Raw genomic sequence first — 27,759 nt, forward strand, 5'->3', positions numbered from 1 at the left:
ATTTAAATCAAAACCACATTGAGATACCACCTTACACCAATTAGAATAGCAAAAATTGACAAGGCAAGAAACAACAAATGTTGGAGAGGTTGTGGAGAAAGGGGAACCCTCTTACACTGTTGGTGGGAATGCAAGTTGGTACAGCCACTTTGGAAAACAGTGTGGAGTTTCCTCAAAAAGTTAAAAATAGAGCTACCCTATGACCCAGCAATTGCACTCCTGGGTATTTACCCCCAAAGACACAGATGTAGTGAAAAGAAGGGCCTATGCACCCCAGTGTTCATAGCAGCAATATCCGCAACAGCCAAACTGTGGAAAGAGCCAAGATGCCCTTCAGCAGATGAATGGATAAAGAAGATGTGGTCCATATATACAGTGGAATATTACTCAGCCATCAGAAAGGATGAATACCCAACTTTTGCATCAAAAGTTGGACTGGAAGAGATTATGCTGAGTGAAATAAGTCAAGCACAGAAAGTCAATTATCATATGGTTTCACTTATTTGTGGAACATAAGGAATAGCTTGGAGGACAATAGGAGAAGGAAGGGATAAATGAAGGGAGGGAAATCTCAGGGAGAGATGAGCCATTGAGAGACTATGGACTCTGAGAAACAAACTGAGGATTTTGGGGGGGGCGGGGGATGGGTTAGTCTGGTGATAGATATTAAGGAGGGCATATACTGCATGGGGCAGTGGGTATTATATGAAAACAATGAATTGTGGATCACTACATCAAAAACTAATGATGTATTGTATGGTGACTAACATAACATAATAAAATAAAATTAAAAAAAAATCAGTACTCTAGAGTGAGAACACTGCAATGACTTCTGTTAACCTAAAGACCTGCAGTAGCCTCCCTTGTTAATATACACAAGGAGATTTTTTTTATGAAACTTTTTTCCTGTTTCCTTTAATTCTGATTTTTATCCAGGATTATAAGGTTTGATTGTCTTGCACAGGTGACCCAGAAATCTTTGAGGTAGGAGACAGCTGCTTATAGTCAATACATGTGAAAAGCCTTAAGTTTGTGGGACTTGGGACAAGACACAGACACGCAAAGATGCCTCCCAGGAATGTAGAGTTTTCTTTTATATAGTTGGCAAGCATATTATTAATACAGCAGAGAAAGGAGGTGGCCATCAATTTCTCACAAGCAAGGAATTGTAAAAGAAAATTATAGCATAGTATACTTCAAGATTGTGACAGCCATTCTCTTTATTTATTGTGCTGAATATATTACTTTTAGAAATTTGTATATAATATTTTTAAAAATACTAATAATCACATTTATTGGCTCACTTATGCCATAGATTTTTTCCTTTTACAGATTTTCAATCATGAACTTAAAACTGGAGATTAAGGGGACACTGTGATACACTATTTTATATTAGTTGGTGTTTTTTCTTTCTCCCTTAGGCATGCTAGGCTTATTATTAGAGAAGAGCAATAAGACACCTTTTGCTCAGGATTTTTCAGTAGAAAATACATTTTGACTTGAACAGGGTTTTAGTGGCAACTTGATAATAGATAATTTTAGGAGTTTGCTGAATTAGTATGACTTATGAATTATGAATTATGTATGTTTGAGAAGTGCTATGTGGTTATATCGAATTGTGACACCCTGTGCTCAGTGAGTGCTCATGCCCTGTTTGCTCTCCAGGAGAATGACTCAGGCACTTTGGACACAGTGGGCGCTGTAGTGGTGGACCACGAAGGGAACGTTGCTGCTGCTGTCTCTAGTGGAGGCTTGGCCTTGAAACATCCAGGGAGAGTTGGACAGGTAAGTAATTATGGGGTTTTTAAACTCTCTTTTCAATTTAAAACGGAATTTTCTAGCTCACCATTTTTTTAAGCCAGCAAAGCATTTTTTCTTTTGAAAAACAAAATTACTGTGATTTTTTTTTTTAACATTGATGTAGTACAAATCAGCAAGTACCTTTTCCAGATTCTAAAAAACCTCTCTCATAGTAATAGAGTTCTTATTGATCTTTAAAATCAGTAATACTATGTTTTGTCACTTCCAACAGGCTGAGTATCGGGTATTTAGTAGACATTAAAAAAAAATATGAGTTGATCTTCATTTTCTTTCTTTGCAAATGTCATTCTCTTTAGGAGTAAACACTACCTGACTATATTGTTGTTTGCTTTTTAAGTGGGAAATGATTCTTTAGAGTTACATTGTGTATTTCCTCCATTCAAGGAATAGTAAAATTTTGATGCTCTAAATCCCTCTTCTGGTTAAGCATTTTAGCTATTTTATAGACTAACCAGTATTTCAGGTCACCAATAATACATGATACCATGCAAGAAATCTAATTTATGTGTAACTGGCATATTCCCAGTTCACTTGCTCATCTTCACCACTCCTCCTTCCCCCATCTCCAAACTTTAGTTTTGTACTGAGAATATTTCACAGTCCATTTGATCTAGTAAGCTTTCTGAGCATAAACCAATTTGGTACATTACTTATGGGATTAATAAATATTTGTTGAGTGAACTAATGATTCCTGGAGTAGGTAAAGTAGTTGCAAGGGTTGTGCTTAAGCTGAGTACTTAGATCTCGTGTTACATGCAGAGCACTGCTTGGCGTATTTTGTATGCTTTGTCCCTCACATTTGGAAAAAAGTGGGTATCACAGTTGCTTTGGACATAGTGGTTAATGAATGCTTGGAGCAGAGTGATCTGATTCATGGAGGACATCTTTGCAAAGCTCCAAGTGATATTCCCTGATCTGCCCTTTATAGTGTATAAGCCTCTTACAATGCCATGGGGGGATGGGGTAGGGAAGAATAATTTTGTGCTACTCTTTGCCTGCCATACAGGGGGATTTATGGGGAATGATTACTCAACATGTGTACAATGCTTTGAAGTCATTATAAAAAGCCTTTGTCTGGTCATGGTGTTTTTCCACATTATAAAGCCCTGTGTATTTGTCAAGTTTGGAATAAGAACCAAGCTTGGCATATCAGATTTGGATGCCTTGGTGGAGGAGAGAGAAAAACCAGCATAGCCGCCTTCATTGCCTTGCAATTCCCATGACTTTCTCACTGTTTTTTTTTGTTTATTTTGGTTAGTAAAATAGCAACAAGAGAACCAAGGATAGTTCTGGACTATGTTAGCAGGATATTACGTTGAACAATCTTGAAGCCATTCCACATGGGACTGTTCTGGAAAAAGAAATACTTCTATAAAACTTAAACATATTGATTTTGCCCCTCTTAGCTAGTTTATGAAGACACAGTTTGTGAGAGATAAAAATCAGAAAAGGGCATGGTGGATAGGAGTAAAGGTACTTACCAGGAAAATGCATTTGCTTAATTGGATTATATTGCTTAGATAGAGGAGATATAATGAGCCTAGAAATATGAAAGCATCAGTTGACAGTAAGAAACCATTCTTCTTGATGATCAAGAGGGAAGGAAACAAAATATACAAAGTATTGAAAATGATGACTTTTTAAATGACTTTTTAAAAAATATGCTAAAATTAGAAGCTTTTATTTTTTTTAATTTTTTATTGTTATGTTAATCACCATTCATTACATCATTAGTTCTTGATGTAGTGTTCCACGAGTCATTGTTTATGTATAACACCCAGTGCTCCACGCAGAACGTGCCCTCTTTAATACCTATCACCAGGCTAACCCATCCCCCCACCCCCTCCCCTCTAGAAGCCTCAGTTTGTTTTTCAGAGTCCATCATCTCTCATGGTTTGTCTCCCCCTCCGATTTCCCCCCCTTCTAAAATTAGATGCTTTTAAATACATTTTAAATGCACAAGTGAAATGTTAAAAAGTCTTAGCATATTACCCTGCTCTAGACATATAATAACAACTGTTCAGATGGTGAAGTTGCATTTGAATTAGAATTTATTTTCTTGGCTTACCAACAATAGTTAGAATTTACAACTGGGACACGAGAAAGGAATTATTACATTCCACTCTCCCTCTACCTACAACTCAGCCCCACATAAATACACAGTTGAGTTTAGTGGTTAAGAGTGTGAACTTTGGATTCAGGTGGACCTTTAGTCTAATCTCACCTCTCCCTTACTGTAAACAAGTTGTTCAATGTCTTTAAGCTCCACTTTCCACAACTGTAAAATGGGTATAAATGGTTACCTTAGAAGATTAAATGATGTAGTATATTTAAATTGCTTATCACAGTCCCTCATAATATAGCTATATTATTAGCTATAACTGCTGTTTATTAATCTCTTGCTATGTGCAGCAAGTGTGTTCATTCATGTGATCCTACAGCAACATTATGAGGTGGGGGTTTTTGTTATGCTCATTTTATAAAGGAAAACAAGTCCCAAAGAAGATTAAATAATGATAATAATATTTATATGATCTATTTTTAATGAATGTTAATACCTTTGTTAAATGTTAATGAAGTTTTACTACTGAAAAGAAGGAAGCTTATTTTATTTTTGTTTTTTAAGACCTGCTTAAGGTTGTTATTTTTTTAAAAAGATTTATTTATTTATTTTAGAGAGAATAGGAGGAGGGGCAGAGGGAGAGAGAGAGAGAAGCAGACTCCTGGCTGAGCACAGAGCCTGACGGGGGGCTCTGTCTCACCGTCCTGAGATCATGACCTGAGCCAAAATCAAGAGTCAGATGCTTAACTGACTGCGCTACCTAGGCACCCCAAGCTTGTTATGTTTTATCCAAAGAAATGATAAGAGAGGGACATTCTCTGAGTCTTTCTTTTACCTGACCTATCACTGTCTGAGCTCAACTGATTTCAGAAGATTAAGAAGGGAGACAACTTTAGATCATGAAATTGAGGAGAAGTAGTATAAGGCGAATTTGCTTAGAGAGAAGAAACAAAGTAAGTGTTCTTTCTTTTCTAAAAAAAAGAAAAAAAATGACCTCCTTTAGGTTTCTTAGAGGTGTCCTTGTGGCCCTATTTGCTATTTTTGGGTGCAGGCTCCTGGTCAAGGTAATTGTGGGGAATGGAAAGGATAGTGGACTAATGTCCAGGGTTTTCAGTGAAGGAAGAATAGGCCCTTCCCCTCAGGTTGCATGTTCTCTGAGGCTTTGGCTCACCTAGCACCTGTCCCAGGTAGTACCAGTTGAATGGCATATCCCACAAGTTTGCCAGTTTGGTCCTGAAATCCATGTGCTGAATCCCTTCTGTAGGGCTTTCAGTTCCCACTCTTACCCAACAGTCTTGTATAATTTAGAAGTATGGTGTTTTCAAAGGCAATAATAGATTTTATGCTGTTTGCCGTATTGGGAATGTTGTACTGAGTTCTTGGTTCTACTTATAAGAAAGCTATTGTCAGTGACAACTGGGGATGGCAACTGTGGGTCACATGAGCATGGGAGACTTCATCTCCAATTATCTTGAACTTTGGATTATTTCTCAAGGAGGGTGATTAGGGAAGTAGGGTGTGTGTGTGCATCTCAAAGTCTTGAAGAACAGTTCACAAATCTAGGATTATCTGAGTGAGAAAAGAGTAATCAGGGCACTCGGATAGCTGTTTTAAAAAATTTAGAGAACTTCAGCAGGGAGGGTAAAGTAATTCCAGAGAGTAGAACCAGGATTAGTGGGTGGAAGTTATGATAAAGCAGATGTTCGTTAAAAAAAATCTAAGGAAGAACTTTTAGCCAAAGGCAAGTGTCCAAAAGGAGAATATGTTCCCTCATGAGGTATCGAGGTTCTTGGTATCAGAAGTGCCTGGGATATTTCATGGAAATTCCTGCTCTGGGTGGAATATTGAAGCAAATGAGTTCTGAAGTCCTTATAAAAAAGAATGGAATATTGTAGAAAACTGGTCTGTCTGGTCATCATTTCCAGTCTTAACTTCTCCCCCAGTCCTTAAAAGTGACCTCCTAGAAAAGAACAGTTACTATTTTATGGGAATATCTTTTTCCTTCTTCAGTCAGAAGTCATACTAGATACTTAGTGTATTGTAGCTTGTCGTCGTCGTCGTCGTCTTCTTCTTCTTCTTCTTCCTTCTTCCTTCTTTCTTCCTTTCTTCCTTTCTTCCTTTCTTCCTTTCTTCTTCTTCTTCTTCTTCTTCTTCTTCTTCTTCTTCTTCTTTCTTCTTCTTCTTCTTTCTTCTTCTTCTTCTTTCTTCTTCTTTCTTCTTCTTCTTTCTTCTTCTTCTTCTTTTCTTTTCTTCTTCTTCTTCTTCTTCCTTTCTTCTTCTTCTTCTTCCTTCTTGTTTCTTCTTCTTCTTTTCTTCCTTTTTTTTAACCCAATAATATGTTTGGAGATCTTTTTAAAAAATTTAATTCTTTATTTTGAACCTCTGCAATGAATTCCACATTTTGCTGGGTCAGTGTTTAGCCTTTTCTTTACTAATGGACATCTGTGCTTTCAGTTTTCCATTCTCACCAAACTTGTGGTGGTGAATATTCTTGAGCAGACTTCCTTGTATTTCTCTATGCTAGCTATCAAAGGGTTTTTCTAATTCTGCTTCTAACTAAGGACTGGAAAAGTTATCAGTTTCGGTTCCCCTCCCAAAGGCAGAAAAGTCATTGTGGATATTGAAGAGATGAATCCAGACATTCTGGGTGGCATTATTAAAAACAAAATAGGGATGATTGTTATATTCTTTTATAAAACCATAGTAATTTGTGTTATTGGTGGTTTCAGGCATATAAATCTGTTCTACTGTCTCATAAAGTAATTAGCTTGAATTGATCTTTTTGGCTCCTTTCTTTATATCTGGAAAATCTGACACAGTGGTGAGCATATACTGGGCCCTTCAGTAGTAACTCTTTGCTGTTCCTTTTGTGCCATTTTAAGGGAGGCATGGCAGAAGCTTTTCTAAACAGGGTTTCTTAGAGTATGCCAGAAGGACCACCTGCATCCCAGCCTCCCTGGGGCCCTGGTTAATAATGCCAGTTCCCTGGGCAACCCCCAGACCACTGAATCAGAATATCTGGGAACCACAGTCCTATCACCAAGCTTCTCAAGCAATTTGACATATACCTGATTTGAGAATCACTATTTTAAGGCAACCACAATGATTTTAAGGAGCCAGAAGAGAGGAGTTTTTCCGAACTGGCTGACAAACTACAATAGGGGAAAGGTTGTTCAAGGAAGGAAAAAACTACTGTTGATCAGAGTCTAGGAAACTTTCTTTTGCTGTTTTCTATTCATAGAAAAAAACTGTTGATGAGAGTCTAAGAAACTTTCTTTTGCTATTTTCTATATAATAGAAAATTACTATTTGCTATTAATACAGTAGTTGAAAATATAGTTTAAAATAGTGTTAGAACCATTGTTTGGATAGGTCTTACACAGTCTCTGATATTATTTCCCAGTTGATATGCATCATTATTAAGTCAGGCTTTATTAGATGGGTATGATTTTGTCTTCTTTTGAAAGCAAGTAATTACATATAATATTTCTGAAATACATTGTGTATCTGTTTTCTCTTTTCCCAGGCTGCTCTTTATGGATGTGGCTGCTGGGCTGAAAATACTGGAGCTCATAATCCCTACTCCACAGCTGTGAGTACCTCAGGTATTTGCTGCTTTCATGACCATTTTTCATAACTGCAACATTGTAGGGCATTTAATGATTGAAAACAATATTTTTATGTAAACATAAAGCATGTGCTGAGACATTGCATAGACAGGAGCATTTATGCATGAAAGATCTTTGATATGTAGGAGCTTTTAAGGATTGTTTCACAATATCAGTATCCCAGTGTAAATGTTTTGCTAACATTTCATTACAACTCTGGAGTTAACTATAAGTTATATTTTTGATGTTTTTTTTCCTCTAGTGGAAAAAATAATTGTGTGCCACTGACCTATCGGGTGAAGTCCAAACACGAATTAATGTTGAACCTTAACCATACTAATTATAATTGGCAAAAAATTGATTTTCATTTCTTCACTTTTGAAGAGATGAGTATAAAACATGAGTTAATTTTTAAAAAAGATTTTATTTATTAATTGAGAGAGAGAGAGACAGTGTGCGCCAGCAAGTGGGGGGACGAGCAGAGGGAGAGGGATAAGCAGACTCCATACTGAGCATGGAGGCAGACACAGGGCTTGATCACACGACCCTGAGAACACGACCTGAGCCAAGACCAAGAGTCAGATGCTTAACCGACTGAGCCACCCAGGTGCCCCAATATGAGTTAATTTTTAATTTAATATTGGTGGCACATGAAAATCTCTATGCATAATATTTAGGAATTAACTTGTGCACATATTAAGTATGGCCCTATGTCTATAGAAAATTGTGGTATTTGAACAAACAGAAGTCTAAAATAGATAATTCATTGTTTCATTTTTATTTTCCCAAAGTAGTATTAGTATCATATGTTGTTTTGACTTTATTTTTGGTTAATATGTTATTCAGTGAGTTGGTTTGTCATTGTTAAGTGTTACTCTCATGTCTAGACGTTTGGGAGACCTGGATTCTACTTTAAGCTGAAATCCTGAAAGCTGCCAGACTGTCGTTTCGGAAAAGAAATTTAATCTCTTTGGGATTGTCCACCTTTCTCCTTTTTTAAATGGAAGTTGGAATAGGATCACCTTTCATTGATTTGGTTGTGTTAAGAATGCATTGGGTGGGTAAAGCTAAAATTGTAAAATTAAGGTCTTTTTCCCTTCCCCTTGCATATTGCCTCCTTTGCACATCTTGCACAACTAAAGATAGTTTCACATGGCTAAAGATAAATTTAGGTTTCTAGTTCATGACATCCAGTGAGTGCAGCTTTTAAATTTGGATGCCCAGTTTGTCATGTTATATCCTTCTGAAGTTTAAGGACTAACCATCATCAGCCCCCATAACCTGAGGATAATAGAGCAAGTCTCTGGTTCCTTCCATCCCTGGGACTTTGTGTGATTGCTTCACCCTTGTTTCTCCTGGGGCTGTTGCTATGAGGTTGACAATGGAAACACAGAGTTGGGTGACCAAGTCGGAAGAAATGTGGTGCACAGAATTTTGCAATTGTTTGGCCAAAATAAAACAGACTGGTGCGTTAGGCTGTTGCAGAAGATTTAGAGACCTGGCCTACATTTTATGTTTATAGTTCTTGGAAGGTAATAATTGAAAGGCAGAGGGAAGATAATTATGGTCAAGATAGGGCTCTCCCAAGGCCAGACAGGCAATTTGATCATTAGCCTCAGGGATAAACTCCAGCATCTTGTTCTCATCACTGGGTGGGGAGGAATGAGTGGGGAGTGGGGAAGAGAGTAGTGTGGCAGGAGCTGGCTGTGCAAACTCTGACTAATGTTCTGGCATCATGGAAATTTGTCTAGCTTGGAAGGCAGTAGAGTATATACAGGTTCTTGTGCAGACTCTTTCACTCACTGGCTGTGACCTTGGCAAGGGTTATTTGTAAAGCAAGAATATCTACCTTAATATCTGTGAGTACTGAATGAGTTGACATATGGAAGGCATACTTCTTGGCTCAGAGTAGTGGTTCAATACTTAACAGTGTGTCATTGAATCTAAGTCACTATCTTTTATAAAATACACCATTATTTAAAAAAAATTTGTTGATTCTTATTTTTTTTTATTGTGGTAAGAACACAAGATGAAATCTATTTTCTTAACAAATCTTTTAATGTATAATGCAGTATTTTTAACTTGAGGTGCAAATTGTACAACGGATCCCTTGAACGTTATTCATCTTTCATTACTGAAACTTTATTATTTACTTATTTATTTTTTTTGAGGAGGGGGTGGGCAAAGGGAGAGAGAGAGTCTCCCAGCGTGGAGCCTGATGTGGGGCTCCATCTCATAACCCTGAGATCATGACTTGAGCCAAATTCAAGAGTTGGATACTTAACTGACTGAGCCACCCAGGTGCCCTAAAACTTCATTAATAACAACTCCCCATTTCTCCCTTCCTCCAGCCCCGGGCAATCACCATTCTACTCTTTGCTTCTGTGAGTTTGAGTATTTTAGGTTCCTCATAGAAGTGGAATCATGCAGTATCTGTCCTTCTGTTACTGGCTTATTTCACTTTGCATAACGTCTTTGAGGATTATCCATGTTGTATATGGAGGGATTTCCTTTTTTAAGGCTGAATAATATTCCATTATACATATATACCACATTTTCTTTATCCATTTATCTGTTGATGGGCATTTAGGTTCTATCTGCATCTCGGCTATTATGAAAAATGATGCAGTGAACATGGAGGCACTGATATCTCTTCAAGATCCTGATTTCAAGTCTTTTGGATAAATACCCAGAAGTGGAGTTGTTGGATCATATAATAGTCCTATTTTTAATTTTTTGAGGAACCTCCATACTGTTGTTGGTAGCAGCTGTACCATTTTACAATCCCATGAACAGTGTACAAGGCTGTGAATATCTTTACATCTTCACCAACCTTTATTATCTCTTGTCCTTTGGATACTAGCCATTCTAACATGTATGAGATGATGTCTCATTGTGATTTTGATTTGCATTTTCCTGATGATTAGTGAGGTTGAAACCTTTTTATGTACCTGTTGGCCATTTGTATGTCTTTGGAGAAATGTCTATTCAAGTCCTTTGCTCATGTATTAATCTTACTATTTGTTTTTCTGCTATTGAGTTGTAGGAGTTCATCATGTCTTTTGGATACTAAGCCCTTATCAGATATATGGTTGTAAATATATTCTTCCATTCTGTAGGTTGCTTCTTCATTTTGTTATTTCTTTTCTTGTGCAGAAACTTTTTAGTTAGATGTAGTCCCACTTACCCGTTTTTGCTTTTATTGCCTATACGTTTAGTGTCATATCCAGGACTAAAATATACCAATATAAGGTACATATACTAAGGCGGGGGGGAAGACTGCCAGTTATAGAATGACACACTTCTTTCTCATCACTCTTAACACATGGTTGTTGCTTTACAAGAAAATATAGAATTTGGGGGTATTCCTCCAACAAGAAATATTTGCTGCACTGATAACAATGTCATGCTCCATTGCTATTTCCATGCCTTCTTATGCTCATAATTACTTTTTGTTTCAATTCCTTATCATACTGTAATACTTTTGAACACATGGTAAATGACAGTTATACTCAAAACTTGTAGTTCCAACATGGCACATAAACTCAACTGAAGGGTCAACAACAGGAACAGCTTACCTCCTTCTAGAGGCAGCGGTTGCTATGTCACAGCTGCAGTCTGGAGAGCAGGCACAGGAGGATGCCGTCAATTACAATGTATGGACTGATTTCAGAAAATTTTGAATGTGGAAAAAAATATACTCTAGAATTGATAAACTTTAATAAAAGCTTTTCTTATTCTCAGCTTTGTGTGTGTGTGTGTGAAAATAATAATTTATTTTAGGCTTTCTTAAGCAGTGACTTAAGCTCTTGAGAAAAGGGGATCTGTGGGTATATTTGTGTTTCCTGAGTGCCTAGCACAGGGCCTTGCACTTAGTAAGTGCTTACTAGACAAATTAAAATTAAGACAAATGATTATTATAATCATCAACATTGCCAAGAGACTGGAACTTAAGTATTCCAATCACTAAAAAGAAAGGATAATCATGTAATGTGATAGAGGTGCTAATTATTGCTACAGTGGCAATCATATTACAGTATATATATGTATCAAATTAACAAGTTGTACACCTTAAATTTACACAATGTTATATGTCAGATATATTTCATTAAATGAAAGAAATGTGCGTGTGAATCTTCCCTCTTATAGAAGGATAGATGTCATTTCAAAAAGATTATTCACCATGGAATTTCTTTAAATAGTACTTTAAAATTTGATTTAATTTGCTGAAGTCAGAATCACACATAATTTTTCAGTAACACATCAGATGCATAATGTCAGATACATCTGTGGTCTTTTCTGGCTATGGAAAGGAAGAGCAGATTGAGGATTAGAAGATCAGAAGGATGAAAAAAGGAGGAGATTAAGTTTATGCTCTGATTGACCTTAACATTGGTATGCTGTTACTTGTCTGTGCACTATGTTTTTTTCTTTAAGAGAAACAGTGAGTCCAGGGGTTATATGGCAGCTGGCTGGAGTTCAGAAGACACAGGCTTCAGTCCTCCTTCCTTAAAGTATTTTGGCAAGAAGAAAGCTCTGCTACTTGGTTTCTGGTATATGGCCCACTGATTTCTGATTTTGTAGGTTCTTTGATTTTCCAGGTTTTGGCTCTGGATAGTTCTAGAACCCTGAGGGTGGTGATGATGTGGCTGGCCATGGCTTGCCAGGAGTAGGTTCAAAGGTTAGGGTGATAAAAAATGCAAAAAATGAGACCAGGCTTTTGCCTAAATATTTGTGAGCCAGTGATTCTGAGCCAGCCCTCTTCCTCAACGGCTGAGAATTAATGTTACCCTTTCTTGGTTCTTTAACCTAACAAGCAGCCACAAGTATTCCACACTGCCCTTTTGTGGGAGATTGTCTATTAAGTCTGTGTCAGAGGTACAAAGCAGCCACATCCAATCCAACAACAAACTGTATTCTCTCTAAATATATTTATAGTCTGATACTTCTTAGCACCTCCACTGCTACCAATAGATTCAAAGTGCTATCACATCTAATCTGGATTCTTCAGTAGCCCCCTAGCTGGTACCTTGTTTTTTGCTCTTTTGTTTCTTTATTCAGTTCTCAACACAAGAGTTGGTGTTCTTACCTGTCAAAATCATGTCATACTTCTTTGAACTGTCCAGTCACTTCCCTTCTGACTCAGAGGAAAAGCCAAAGTCCTTATGAAGGGCCTCTGAGGCCTGATATACGTGTTCCCCACTTTTCTTCTCAGACTCCAACTCTTGCTTTTCTTTCCTTGCTCATTCAGTTCCAACTACATTGGCTGCTTTACTGTACTTGAAACATGCCACACACACTACCACCTTAGGACCTTTGCCTGAGTTTCTTCCTTTCCTGTTAGCTCTCTGCCCTCAGTAGCTGAAGCTGCTGCCTCCCACTTCATCAACTCTTTATTCAGGTGGTTCACCTTCTTACTGAGATCTTTCCTGACCACCCTATTTAAACATGTAAATTTTCTCGGCCAACATTCCCTATTCTCTTTCCATGTTTTATTTTTTCTCATAGTATATATCATTATCTAATTTTATATCTTTCATCTATTTATTTTATTTTAACTTTCTACCCTGCTTTACTATGAAAGTCCATGAAGATTGGGATTTTCATTAATTTTCTTCACTGATACATGGATGGTACTTAACAGGTAGAGCCTCTGATGATGTTTGTTGAATGAATTGAATATGAACAAATAAATACATTGGGGTGTGTCTTAGCTTGGGGTACTATAACAAAATACCATAGACTGTGTGGTTTAAACAACAGACATCTATTTCTCATGGTTCAAGAGACTGGGAAGTCCAAGATCATGGTACCAGCAGATTCAGTTCCTGATGAGGGTACTCTTTGTGGCTTGCAGACAACTGCCTTTTTGCTATGCCCTCATATGGCAGAGGGAGGGAGAGAAGAAGGGAAGGAGAGAGATGGAGTGCTCTTGTGCCATCCTTATAACTTCATCTAACCCTAATTGCCTCTCCCCAAATACCATCACATAGGAGATAAGGGCTTCAACATAGGAATTTGGCGGGGGCGTTGGGGGGGGTGCGGCACAGACAATTAGTCCATAACAGGCGAAGTGAGCTAGGTCAAGCCCAGATGATTTGGGGCTGAGAGGAAGGTAAGGGAAGTTTTAAGAGTGGTTATTCTGGTGAGAATGGAAGATGCTTAAATAGAGGGTAAGTGCAAGGTATATGGAGCTTAATTTGGGGTCCTAGATGACCTTGACTTAGTATTTAAATTTTCTTTTGTATGAAGTAGGGATCTTTTTGATTAGGGACATGCTCAGGCTTTTGGAAGATTGATAGATCTTTCATCTCTGAGATGGTTCAGTGGGAGGCAAAACTGGTCAACAAGTTAAATACATTGCTGTTAGTTCTATTGAGTTGGAATCCAGACTCTTCAGCCCACTCTGGTTCCTTTATCTGCCTTATTAGGCAGTGCTATTCCTGTTGCATAATCTTGTTACACTCAAGAAAAATCTTTGGGGGCTCAGGGTAATGAACAGCTACTTAAGCTGAAATAATTTGGTATGTAATATGTAGGGTTGGGACTCATGCCATGAGAAATCTTTTTTTGTGAATTGTAACTTCTAGATGTGAGCATAGATAAAACCCTAACATTTGTAAACATCATCATCTTAAAAGCACTTGACTCTTTGGACCGTTTGGTTGGGGGGGCAGGGAAGAAATATTGTTCATTTATAGATAACAGAGTAAACTACCAGCACATTTCTAAGAACTAAATTAATTATATGGAATGGGAATTCTGTTCTGAGACTGTTGCTTATTCTAATTATGTCATTTCATATCTGATGAACTATTAATATATTATTTCCTGCTTTTTACATAAGTGAAGTCACTGATGTTTCAAAATAAAGTAGAATTCTGAATTATGCTAGGTCATTTCCTAGGAAACCAGTTCAGTATGACAGCTTTGGTTATCATGTATCTTAAGGTCTTAAATGAATGGATATTTTCCTAATTGTGAAAACATATGCTTATTGAAAAGAATTTGGAAAATGAAGCTGATAATTTTGCCATCCTGTTGTAGGTAGTATTAATATTTTTGGTAGCAAAATAAAAACGGCAAAACTGTTCAGCTTGTGTTATGCTTTGTTTATGTAATATTGTATAATGAACAATGTGTCATTAAATCTTCTTTGAAACATAATTTTAAGGGATCTGAAGGATGTCTTTTCATGCATACATGAGTGCAGGTATTTTGCTCTTATGTAAGATGACTTTAATTGCTCTCGTGTTATAAAACAGTATTTATATTTTAGAGGCTCTTATCCTGTGCTGTAGTCTGGGAGTGGTAAAAGAGAAGTCACGATGTTCTGTGTCCTAAAAGGGCATGAAATCTATGTCTATACTTGATAGTATAGGGAAGTTTCCTATTGCCAGTATAGAAATATGTTGATATGTTGGATATACTAAAGGCTTGCTAGTCCTGAACGGAGTTCTGCTGCATCCATTCTCCTAAGGAATGCGTACTACAGTGCCTCCCAGAGGGTCACTTGCAGGCACCTCGGTGCACCTAAATGCGTTGACTGTTGCTGCTGCCATTAGTACATCTTGCTTCCTGTCACACACCCTTCCCTCAAATCCCACCAAAACCAGTTGCCTTTAAGTTTAGCTCTACCTATCACACTCATATACTCACTGAAATGTCTCCAGCACCCTAGAAGAGCTCAGGACATCATGAAGAATAGTAAATATTTCTTTGAAAGAGATTATTTAGAGTTGGGTTATAGTGGATCAGGTGAGCCCCAAGATGTTCTTTTTGATGTTTGTACTTTTAGATTTCTTTTTTCTTTTTTTTTTTTTTTGCCAGATACTTATTTTGCATTGCTTTATTGTTGTTTTGTGAAAGAACAGACTTCTAATTTTAGAACAAAGGTGAAGAAATGGTAGAAACAGAAGCATAAGATCAAGTGATGGGTTAAAATGCCAGTGCTGTGATCCTTAATGTAATTCTCCCTTTGATTGTTCTCACTTGAAAGAATGCCTTTTCCTTCCTATTGTCGACTACTACCTGCTGTCAGTTGGAGAGGGAGTAAGTCGAGCAACTTGTCAAAGGCTTTCTAAGCTCCCTTCATATGGTTTGCAGAAACAGAGCTGGATTTTCATTTCTTCTTTCATTCAACAGGAGTCCCTTTCATGTTTGAAAATTGAAAACGCGTGTTTTTCAGTGTGGAGCGAGGATGTGTGTGCCCTCTGGCACACCTGTTTCTAATTTCCTGACTTGAAAGCATAACCCATCAAAAGGAGCAGAAAAACAATTTCTTTCTGACACGCTGCTTCGTGCTCCTTACTGGACTGAAGGCCTTCGTGGCTTTGCCATCTTAGTTCCCTCTGTAGAAGGTTCTTGTTAGAGGCAGAGTTCACTCAATATAAGCAGTGCCTTTTATAGCACAGAGCCATTTTTGGTATTATTTTGTTGTGGTGGTGGTGGTTCTTTTCAGCTCAGGAAATTTACTTGAAATAAGATTTATTTAAAAAAACACAAAAAGGTCTTTAAAAATCTTAAATATTAAACGTAGCTGGGCAGTGTATGTTGGAACGATATATGTAAGCTGATCAGTGAACCAATTGGCTAGGAATAGGGTTTGATTGAGCATACGAATGTTTAAATTCCAGAGCGCTGTTTAACATAAATCAAATATTTCCAACACATTACTTCAGATTTGTGTGTACTTTAAAGTGTTGCCAGCTTAAAGGACTGTGAGGCACAATATGTTGACTTTGAGTTTTGTAAATTGATAATTTGTTGCTATGAAAGTTGTACATGGTATAACTCATCACTTTCTGAAGGTGCATAGTATGTCTGATGTTGGCAAGCTGTTATGAAAAAAAATGATGCCCAGGGAATTCAGGGCTTTAGCTCTCAGATGCTTGAAGTATGGGTCTTTGGTTCCTCGTAGGGTTTTTCCTGGATATTTTCAGCATAAGGTATATGGTTCTTTAGACACAAACCTTGGTTTACGCTTCCTATTTCTGAGAATTGTTTAGGATAATAATCCTAATGATGTATCTTCAGAAACCGTCTTTTAGGCTGTTTTTTTAAAAATACCTATTCTTTTCATATTTAGCATGTATGAATCACCTGTTAAGAGGCATATTATGACCCAGTGGGTCTGGGAGGAGCTGGAATTCTGCATTTTTCACAAGCTCCGAGGTGATGCCAGGACTGCTAGTCCATAGATCATACTTTTAAGTAGTAAGGCAACATTTTGATGGGCAGAGTAGTGCTGTCCCCCAGCTGTGCCTTGCCTATAACCCTCATCCCATATAATTTACCAGTCTCTTCCCATATTGTGTTTTGGTGGATCAAAAGCTAAAAGAGATCTGGTGTATATCCTAGACTCTAGGTATCCTTGAGAGCATTAACAGTGGACAAGTTAACTTACAGGCCAGATATCAGTGGGTAAGGGGCCACTGAGATAGGATCATTGTGCTGGCAGAAATGTTATTTATGTTTCCAGACTCTTCTGGGATGCACCTAGCACTAGCTGAGGTTCTTGTTGTAAACAGAAGTGGATAAAACAACTGCTAACTCTAAAAGGTGCTGGTAGAGGGGTCAGAAAGACATAATGCTGAATCAAATGTGTTTTAACCAGTTCTGTCCATGGTGACTGGTTAATTTGGGCAAAAAGATTTACTGGCAAATCATGGAGAAAAAGTGGAGGTAATGTAAAATGTAGAAACAGCTTGCATTTTTATTAACTTGTTATTGAATACATGTCCTGGTTCTCAGTGAATCACAGTATGATTGAGTCCACAGTATAAGACGTTGCGACAAAGGATACCTTACATTTTTATTTTCAGAATGTTTTGTTCATATCATGAAAAAGTATATTTATTTGTGTGTTGTATTTGTCTTTTGGCTTTGATAAAAAAGATTTTAATAACCACTGGCTAGAAGAAAGCATGGATAGACGTGTTAAAAAATCTGAGTTAGATATTAAAGAATTAGAGACTTCATTAAAATTCTACAGTGGTATTTTAGGTCTGCATGTACCCACATTGAATATAAGAGCAAGTTACATGGTGGAGGCAGTTTACAGTTACATGGGGTGCAGGATATCATGGGTTTGGGAATCAGACTTGGGTTTGAATTGTAATGGAGGGAGAAGGTTAGAAGGGTATGTCCACCAGTGCCAGGATCAGAACATCCTTTTTTATGGAGGAGAGAGAAACATATATGCTAATTATCATTGAGATTATCACTTCGTACCATTGCATTTCCTGTTGTTTGGGACTTATTGTAAGTTTTGTAATGCTGAGGGGTTCTGTTTACTCCCTTTCTTTCTTTCTATTCTAGCCCTACATGAGAATGTTTTCCTGGTTCTTTATAATACCTTGGTAAATTGTGTGTTGTAATCTGTCATATTAGTCTTTATTTACTAATGTTGGTGATGGAATAATAATGTGCTTGAATTCTGCTATGATGATATGGTGGTGTGTTCTCAGAAATACGAGAGTATTTGCCCCATGTAGCTAAGATGTAGGTAGTAAAATTCATGTCAGAGGACAATAAATATTTAAAATTTACTGAACATTTGTTTCATCTGAGTCCTTTGTTATACTTAAAATTTAGATTTGCCTCTGTTTTACCTTTTAAGCTTTCATACTTATGCCAAAGTACATTTAGTGGAATATAGAAATATAATATTCTCAACTGAAATATTTGTCATACATTTGTCATATACATCTTCACTTGTCTGATTTGTCTTACCTGCTTTTGACTTTGCTTCATATCTTAGCAGCAGTTTCTTTGCAGCTTTTCACATCAGAATTATTTGTATCTGGGTACGGACTTGGGTTTGTGTACAGCTCTGGGCTTTCGTCATAACAACTTTTGCATATTAAATCCTGCCCATGTCTTCAAGTTCATGGATAGTTCTTAGCAACTCACTGTGTGAATTGCACAGGTAAGTTTTATTATGATCTACAAAGTAAACTCTTAATATAAAGTCCTACTATCAGGGCGCCTGGGTGGCTCGGTCCTTAAGTGTCTGCTCAGGACATGGTCCCAGGGTCCTGGGATTGAGCCCCACATCGGGCTCCCTGCTTGGTGGGAAGCCTGCTTCTCCTTCTCGCACTCCCCCTGCTTGTGTTCCCTTTCTCGCTGTGTCTCTCTCTGTCAAATAAATAAATAAAATCTTAAATAAAAATAAGTCCTACTGTCATCATTTACTTCATTTATTTATTGCTGTCACTGCAATATAAACAACTTAGCACAATTTCTTTTTATTTTATTTTGTTTTGTTTTGTTATGTTATGTTATGTTATGTTGTTATGTTATGTTAGTCACCATACAGTACATCATTAATTTTTGATGTAGTGATCCATGATTCATTGTTTTCGTATAGCACCCAGTGCTCCATGCAGTGTGTGCCCTCTTTAATACCCATCACCAGGCTAACCCCCCCCCACCCCCCTCTCCTCTAGAACCCTCAGTTTGTTTCTCAGAGTCCATAGTCTCTCATGGTTCATCTCCTCCTCCGGTTTACCCCCTTTCATTTTTCCCTTCCTTCTCCTAATGTCCTTCATGCTATTCCTTATGTTCCACAGATAAGTGAAACCATATGGTAATTGAGTTTCTCTGCTTGACTTATTCACTTAGCATAATCTCCTCCAGTCCCATCCAAGTTGATGTAAAAGTTGGGTATTCATCCTTTGTGATGGCTGAGTAATATTCCATTGTATATAGGGGCCACATCTTCTTTATCCATTTGTCTGTTGAAGGGCATCTCGGCTCTTTCCACAGTTTGGCTATCGTGGACATTGCTGCTATGAACATTAGGGTGCATGTTGCCCTTCACTACATCTGTGTCTTTGGGGTGAATACCCAGTAGTGCAGTTGCTGGGTCATAGGGTAGTTCTATTTTTTTTTTTTAAGATTTTATTTATTTGACAGAGAGATACATAGCGAGAGAGGGAACACAAGCAGGGGGAGTGGGAGAAGATATTTGCAAATTACACTACAAAGGGCTGATATTCAAGATCCCGCTGAGCAGAGAGCCCAATGCAGGGCTTGATCCCAGGACCCTGGGACCATGACCTGAGCCAAAGGCAGACACTTAACCATCTGATCCACCAGGCACCCCAAGGTAGCTCTATTTTTAATTTTTTGAGGCACCTCCACATTGTTTTCCAAAGTGGCTGTACCAACTTGCATTCCCACCAACAGTGTAAGAGGGTTCCCCTTTCTCCACAACCTCTCCAACATTTGTTGTTTCTTGCCTTGTCAATTTTTGCCATTCTAATTGGTGTAAGGTGGTATCTCAGTGTGGTTTTGATTTGAATTTCCCTGATGGCTAATGATGATGAACATTTTTTCATGTGTCTGTTAGCCATTTGTATGTCTTTGGAGAAGTGTCTGTTCATGTCTTCTCCCCTTTATTGACTTGATTATTTGTTTTTTGGGTGTTGAGTTTGAGAAGTTCTTTATAGATCTTGAATATCAGCCCTTTGTAGTGTCATTTGCAAATATCTTCTCCCATTCTGTGGGTTGCCTCTTTGTTTTGTTAACTGTTTCCTTTGCTGTGCAGAAGCTTTTTATCTTGATGAGGTCCCAGAAGTTCATTTTTGCTTTTGTTTCACTTGCCTTTGGGGACGTTTCTTGAAAGAAGTTTCTGTAGCACAATTTCTTGAGAAGAGTACATGTTTCTCTTTCTGCTCCTGTTTAGAATCATTTCCCAGAAGTCTGTTTCATCTTTTAGGATTGAGCTCAAATGTCTTTCTTCTCTTTTCTGCAGGCTCCCTCCTTCTCTCTCTTCCTCCTTCCCTCACTCAGTTCTGCAGATTTATTCCCTCTGTGGTCACTGGGGCCATGAGACAGCATTTATATGACATGTATGGTTGTTCCTCATTACAAAGCCTGAGAGCTCCTTGAGGTGGCTCAAGAATATTGTTGGTGTTCAATAAACATCTATTGAATTGAATTCAGTAACCCTTTGTCTATTTTGAAGCACTGCCATACAGTGTGATTGGCAAAGTGACTTACTTGTTGCTACATTGGTAAACCAGAGCCAGTGCTCCTGCCTGTTTAAGAGCTTTACGTGTTCATGGTAGAGGCTCTGTTCTTTTGAAGAGAAGGGTGGTTTAATTTTAGCTTAGTCTTGATAAAATCTATTACAGTTTTCCTACCTTTCCATTACTGTAGTAATTAGTGTGCTTTGGGCTGTAGGTAACAAAAATCACAATTTGAACTGGCTTCAACAATAAGGAACGATATGATTTCACATAGGAAGTTCAGAGGTAGGTGGACTTCAGGGTTGGTTGGTTCAGGAGCTTCACTGATGATATCAAGGACTAGTTCTCTGTCATTGTCATTGTTGGCCTCATCCTTAGGCTGATGGCAGAAAGGCTACTACATTGCCAGAAAAACTCATCACACAAAAGTCTCTAGAGAAAAAAAAAAAAATCTTTTTTTGTAGTTCTTTTCCAGGAATGAGGAACACTTTCCTTAGAAGCTTCGCAGCAGACCTCTCCTCACATTCTGGTGATTGGCTGATGTTGGGTCACATGCCCATTCCTGAAATAATCACTGACAAAAGGAAATTACCCATAAACCTGTCATGGGCACATGATATGCCTGTGGGGCACGTTCATAACTGTGGGTTGGGGGGAGTAGAAAGCAGAACAAAATCAGGATTCTGTTAGGAAAGGAGGAGGAGATAGGTGTGCAGGTCACCACCAGTATCCTACTAAACGGGGCACTTGCCGTCATTTTGTGATCAGTAATAGGGATGGTAATTATAGCTATCATTTGTTGAGCAATTGCTATGGGCAGGCACTATGCTGAATACTTTTTACATGATTCTCATTTTCAAATGAGAAATCAGGTTCAGAAAGGTCACAGTACTTGAGTACCTAGAGAATCTAAAGAATCTGCCCTCAATGACAGTAGAGAAATATGAAAAAGAAGAGGGGCTAAATTGAAATTTAATAAGCTATTGTTCTACTTAAAATGTTACAGGTTGGGTATTTAAAGAGTTAAAAAATATATAGTTGTCATTTATATCTGTCCTTACCAAAGCCATGCCTTTTGCCATTATTTTTGGCTAACACAGAGCTGGCTGTGGAAAATGGATGTTTTTGTTTTGAAAAATCAAATGCAGTAGATTAAAAAAAAAAACACACCACCACAAAGTTTGTTTATATCTTCATTTCACTCAAATTGAATAGATGAAATGGGATCTGGCCTTTTTCATATTGTTTATGTTCTGCTTTGTTTCTTGGTTCTGGGACAGAATTCCTGGTTCTGTTTGAATTTGTTTTCCTCTCAAGTATCATTTGCAAGATTATTGTGTAAATTAATGAGGAGAAAGTATTTCTATTCAGTAAGCATTGTAATTATCCTAATATGACATAATAAAATGCTATTTTATTAGATTTATAAAATAACTTTTAAGCACGTGTTCCCTTAACCTCAGTGTACTTTTTTTTTTAAGTCTAGAGGGTGATTCACCTAAGTAACCACTGTAATATTTAAAATGAAGGGTCATTTGAGGGTCTCACTCCTTTTCATCTCTTAATATAAGGGCAAAGTTAGATGCTTGATCTTTATTTCATTTATGTGTAATAAAAGGGCCTATAAATGAAGTACATGAAATCAAAGTGACTAAAGTTGTTTTTGTTCAGTGAAACTGTTATATAAATGGCGTTACTGTGTGTGTGTGTGTGTACATGTGTGTGCACACACATACATGCCCACATGGACAGGGATTACACAGAGGACTGAGGAGTGATGTTATATCCACTGATAGATAGCTTCTTATTTTTGTTTTAGCCATTATACTACAACACATTAGGTACTTAATTAGGTGAAGTTACTCAGGCTAAATCAGTCATCTGTAACTATTTGGTTACCTATTGCTGTTTAACAAATCACCCCCAATCTTTGTGGTTTAGAACAGCCCTTTTCTTATTTCTTATGATTATGTATGTTAGCTGGTTCTCAAGTGGACAACTCTTTTGCTGGTTATGCTTGGAGATTCTCATATGGCTGCATTCAGGTGGTGGCTTAACTGAATGTCCATAAAAGCTTTCTCACATGGCTGGTGCCTCGGTGAGGACAACCAGAAGGTTGGGCTCAGCTGGTATGCCTTTTTTTTTTTTTTTTTAAATATTCAGTTAGCCACTGTATAATACATCATTAGTTTTTGATGTAGTGTTCAATGATTCATTAGTTACGAATAACACCCAGTGCTCATCACAACATGTGCCATGGAATGCTTTGGACTTGCTTTCTTCCCATGTAGTATCAGGGCTTCTTCCTCTCTAATGTGGCCTCTCCACCAAGGTAGTTGGACTTCTTAGATGGTAGCTCAGGACTCTCGAAGTGCAAAAGTAACGCTGTCAGTCTTCCTTAGGACTTAGGCTGGGACTAGCATTCTGCTTAATGAATTATAGGGCCAATCCAGATTCAGTGTAGGAGGGGAACACATAAGGTCATGAATACCAGGCAGCTTTGTTTACTGGGGGCCATCTTTAGAGATTAGCTTATAACATAGTAACTGTATTTTTGGAGTAACCATTTTCCCTTTGAGAATCTAAAAACTGTGGATTCTTTGCCTAGAAACATGCACATGAACACAGTTATCTGCATAAATGTACACACAGTTCTAGTAGAATTTCATGGGATTCATAGTCATGGATTGCTCAGCTTAAGTACCCCTGGTCTAACTCATATGGTTTAGGAATTTAGTGATTTAAATAGTAATTTTGTTATAAAATAGCTGAATAAAATTCTATTCTGTAAAATTATTCTATAAAAATTCTATTTAATAAAATTACTTCAGTTTCTTAGAATGACCATTGAATTATTTCCTGGCTTTTGTTTTTGTTTTGTTTTGTTGTTCAAATAACAGTGATTTTCTTGTACATAATATTTAGTATACTCGTCTCTTTCCTTAACACAAATTCCTAGAAATATACCTTATGAATCAAAAAGAATGGATGTTTTCGAGGATTTTGGTAAATACAGACTGATTGTATCTTTTTCTTTTATTAAGAACTAAGTATTTTTAAATTGTGTTATTGAATATATTTAAAAGAATGTATCATATATGTAAGTTATGAAACAAAAAAAAATCCCTTACCCTTTTATCATCAGCTTAACATGAACATTAGTAATTGTATTATATCTACTCCATTCCCTTCCCAAACCTCTGCCTCACCTCCAGAGACAACCACCATCCTGAATTGTCTATCATTCCCTTGCCTTGAAAAAAAAAAAGTTTAATATGTATGCATCCTAAACAATTTATTACTTGTTTTATGGTTTTTTTATTGAGCTATAGGAGCATGATATCATATGGTATATAGTTCTCTGTGATTTGCTTCTTTTGCTAAATATTATGTTTCTGTAGTATTTGTCCAGAAAGGTGTTCTATAACTCTAGTGCATTTATCTTAACATTTGTATAATACTCCATTGTGTGACTGTGTCCCAGAATTCTGTGATTTCTTCTGCATTTATTGGCTATAATTATTCTAAAAAGAAAACCTTTCCTCATCATCTGTTTGGCTACCCAGAGATACAGTTTATACAGGAAAGGCAGAAAAGATGCTCAGGTCTTTTTATTTATACATCTGTTTTCAAAATAATGAAATGATGCTCAGGTAATTTCCGAGATGCTCAATTAGGTCTAATTTTTTTTTTTAAGATTTTAATTTATGTATTTGAGAGAGACAGAGATAGCGAGAGAGAGCACGAGTTGGGAGGAGAGGGAGAAGCAGGCTCTCCTCTAAGCAGGGAGCCTGATGAGGGGCTTGATCCCAGGGCCCTGGGATCATGACCTGAGCCGAAGGCAGACACCAACTGAGCCACCCAGGTGCCCCAAATAAGTCTTATTTTATTGAATTTGTTTTTTTAATTTACATTTATTTATTTGTTCATATGTGAAATTGTCAATTTGTAGATTTTTATATGTTTGGTGTATTTCAGCCCATTGCATTCATTATTATTTTCCCTCCTGTATTTAGAAGCTCTGACATTTGGAAGAATTCTAAATAAAGCTGTGTTTAGAAGTTATTAGTTACATATACGTTTAGGATTGTTATGTCTTCTGGATAAATCTGGATAAATTTTATCATTATAAAATATTCTCTTTTATCTCTAGATAATCCTCTTCATTTCAGTTACTTTGTTTAACATTGACACAGTCATGCCAGCTTTCTTAATGCTTGTCTGGGATATCATTTTCCACCATTTTACTTTTAGCCTATCTTGTTTTTTATATGAAATTATGTTTCTTATAAACAAGTGGGGCTCCTCCCCTTTTAAAATTATTCCATATTGATAATCTGAGGAGGATTTAGTCCATTTACAATTAATGTAATTATTGATATGATTGGGCAAAATCCTACCATCTTGCTTTTCATTTTCTATTTGTTCTTAATTTTCTTTGCTCTTCTGTTCTTTTCCTGTTTTCCTTTGGATTGAATACTTTTTAGTAATTCATTTTTTCCTCCTCTATTAATATTCTATTTCAACATATTATTTTTTTGTGGTTGCTCTAGAGATCACAATGTATATCATTGATTTACCATAGTCTACTTTAAAATGATAATATTTTACTTTACAAACAATGTAAGATTCTTTTAACAGGACAAATTCATTATTTATTTTCTATGCTTTGAGTCCTTGGCATATATTTTAATGCTCATATTATATTATGAACCCCACAAGGTATCATCTTCATTATTATTTTTATTTTTAAAATTATTTTTACTTTAAATGGGCTGTCATCTTTTTTTAAATTAACATATAATGTATTAATTGTTTCAGAGGTACAGATCTGTGATTCATCAGTCTTACACAATACCCAGCGCTCACCACAACACATACCTTCCCCAGTGTCTATCACCCAGCCACCCCATCCCCCTACCTCCCTCCCCTCCAGCAACCGTCAGTTTGTTTCCTAAAATTAAGAGTCTCTTATGGTTTGTCTCCCTCTGTGGTTTCATCTTGTTTCATTTTTTCCTCTCTTTCCCTATGATCCTCTGCCTTGTTTCTCAAATTCCACATATCAGTGAGATCATATGATAATTGTCTTTCTCTGATTGAATTATTCGCTTAGCATAATACCCTCTAGTTCCATCCACATTGTTGCAAATGGCAAGATTTCATTTTTGTTTTTGATGTGTAATATTCTAGTGTGTGTGTGTGTGTGTGTATATATATATATATATATATATACCACATCTTCTTTATCCATTCATCTGTCGATGGACATCTTGGCTCTTTCCATAGTTCGGCTATTGTGGGCATTGCTGCTATAAACATTGGGGTGCAGGTGCCCCTTCGGATCACTACTACATTTGTATCTTTGGGGTAAATACCCAGCAGTGCAGTTGCTGGGTTGTAGGGTATTTTCAACTTTCTGAGGAACCTCCATACTGTTTTCCAGAGTGGCTGTACCAACTTGAATTCCCACCAACGGTGTAGGAGGGTTCCCCTTTCTCCACATCCATCGTTTCCTGACTTGTTAATTTTAGCCATTCTGACTGGTGTGAGGTGGTATCTCATTGTGGTTTTGATTTGTATTTCCCTGATGCTGAGTGATGTTGAGTATTTTTTCATGTGTCTGTTGGCCATTTGGATGTCTTCTTTGGGAAAATGTCTGTTCATGTCTTCTGCCCATTTCTTGATTGGATTATTTGTTCTTTGGGTAGTTTGTTACCTTTTAAAGAAATTTGCACACAAATATACACATGCACACATACTTAATAGCTTTTTAAAATTAAAAAAAGTTTTATCCAACTAGCTCCTCTTTTTGATGCTCTTGCTCTTTATTCCTAATACCAAGCTTCTTGTATTATTTCTTTTTAGCCTAAAGAATGCTCTTTAGTATTTTTATAGTTCAGCTGGTGATGAGTTTATCATCTTTATCCATCTGAGATGTCTTTATTTCCCCTTTATTTTTGAAGGTTATTTTCTCAGCACAGAGAATTCTATGTTGACTGTTTTTTTCCTTCAGTAATTTAAAAATGTTATTCTGTTGTCTTTTTCCCTTTGTTTCTGGTGAGAAGTTGACCCCTTGTGTGTAATATATCTTTTTTTTCTGTTTTTAATATTTTATTTTTGGATTTCAGCAGTTTGACTATGATGTCCCTAAGAGTGATATTCGTTGTGTTTATTTTTCTTAGGTTTGCTGAGCTTCCTAGGTTATTGAGTTGATTTCACTTGTCAGGTTTGAAAAATTTTCAGCCATTTTATCTTCAGACATTTCTTCTGCCTTGTCCTGTCTTCTACTTCTGGGACTGCCATTACATGCCTTTGGTATTCTCCTATAGATCTGGGGTGCTTTGTTCCATTTTTAGTCATTCTTTTCTTCTTTGTGTTTCAGTTTGGGTAATTTCTCATGACTATTATTAAGTTCACTGATTTTTTTCTTTTGCTATCTCTTTATTTACTCCTAAGTCTGTTGAATGCATTTTCATTTTCAATACTATACTTTTTATTTTATTTTATTTGGTTCATATTTGAAGATTTTTCTCTGCTGAGATTTCCCATATTTTTGTGAAAATTTCCCTCTTTTCTACTAGATAGTTACATAAAATAATTATCCTAATTATTTTAAGGTTCTCATGTGGTAATTCCAACATTGGAGCCATTAGTAGCCTGTTTCTGTTGACTGTTCCTTCTCTTGTGTATAGGGCATGTTTCTTGCTTTTTCATATGTTCATAATCATTGTTATCATTATATGATAAACATTATGTTTGGAACACAGACAAGATTGAAGAAAATATTTGCTACTAAAAAGGAGCACATTTCATACATCTAATGTAGAGTATTGAGTCAGTCTCATTCACAGTTGACATATTAAAGAGTTTAGAACCATCATTCTTTTTGCTGGTAAAATTGTTCCATCTTTTGTCAATAAAAGCCCCTTTAAGTTTGATTTCAGTTCTCTTTGACATAACTATCTTTGATAGTTTTCTTGCTTTTAGGTAGAACAAGACTTCTAGCCAGGCCCAGAACCAGTTATTTCTCTAAGGATCCTTATTTCTTATAGGAAATAGTGTGATTCTTTTTTTAAAATTTAATTTAATTTTATTATGTTACTCACAATACAGTACATCATTAGTTTTTGATGTAGTGTTCCATGATTCATTGTTTTCATATAACACCCAGTGCTCCATGCAAAATGTGCCTTCCTTAATACCCATCACTGGGTTAACCCATCCCCCCACCCCCCTCCCCTCTAAAACCCTTAGTTTGTTTCTCAGAGTCTGTAGTCTCTCATGGTTCGTC

The 27,759-nt window shown here is 36.9% G+C and overlaps 1 protein-coding gene across 10 annotated transcripts in view; it reads left to right on the forward strand.

The window, feature by feature from the left end:
* Positions 1-27,759, forward strand: part of TASP1 (taspase 1) — a 295,328-nt gene that overhangs the window by 127,641 nt on the left and 139,928 nt on the right. For 9 of the 10 annotated variants that reach the window (XM_027622321.2, XM_027622326.2, XM_027622324.2 and 6 more), the window contains 2 exons: positions 1,666-1,785; positions 7,410-7,488. In XM_027622321.2, the coding sequence (XP_027478122.1) occupies positions 1,666-1,785; positions 7,410-7,488 (199 nt within the window). The remainder of the gene's footprint in view (positions 1-1,665; positions 1,786-7,409; positions 7,489-27,759) is intronic. The other variant, XR_003524673.2, reaches the window with a different exon arrangement.

This window comes from Zalophus californianus, chromosome 8 (genome assembly GCF_009762305.2).
Source record: "Zalophus californianus isolate mZalCal1 chromosome 8, mZalCal1.pri.v2, whole genome shotgun sequence".
Classification (NCBI taxonomy): Eukaryota; Metazoa; Chordata; class Mammalia; order Carnivora; family Otariidae; genus Zalophus; species Zalophus californianus.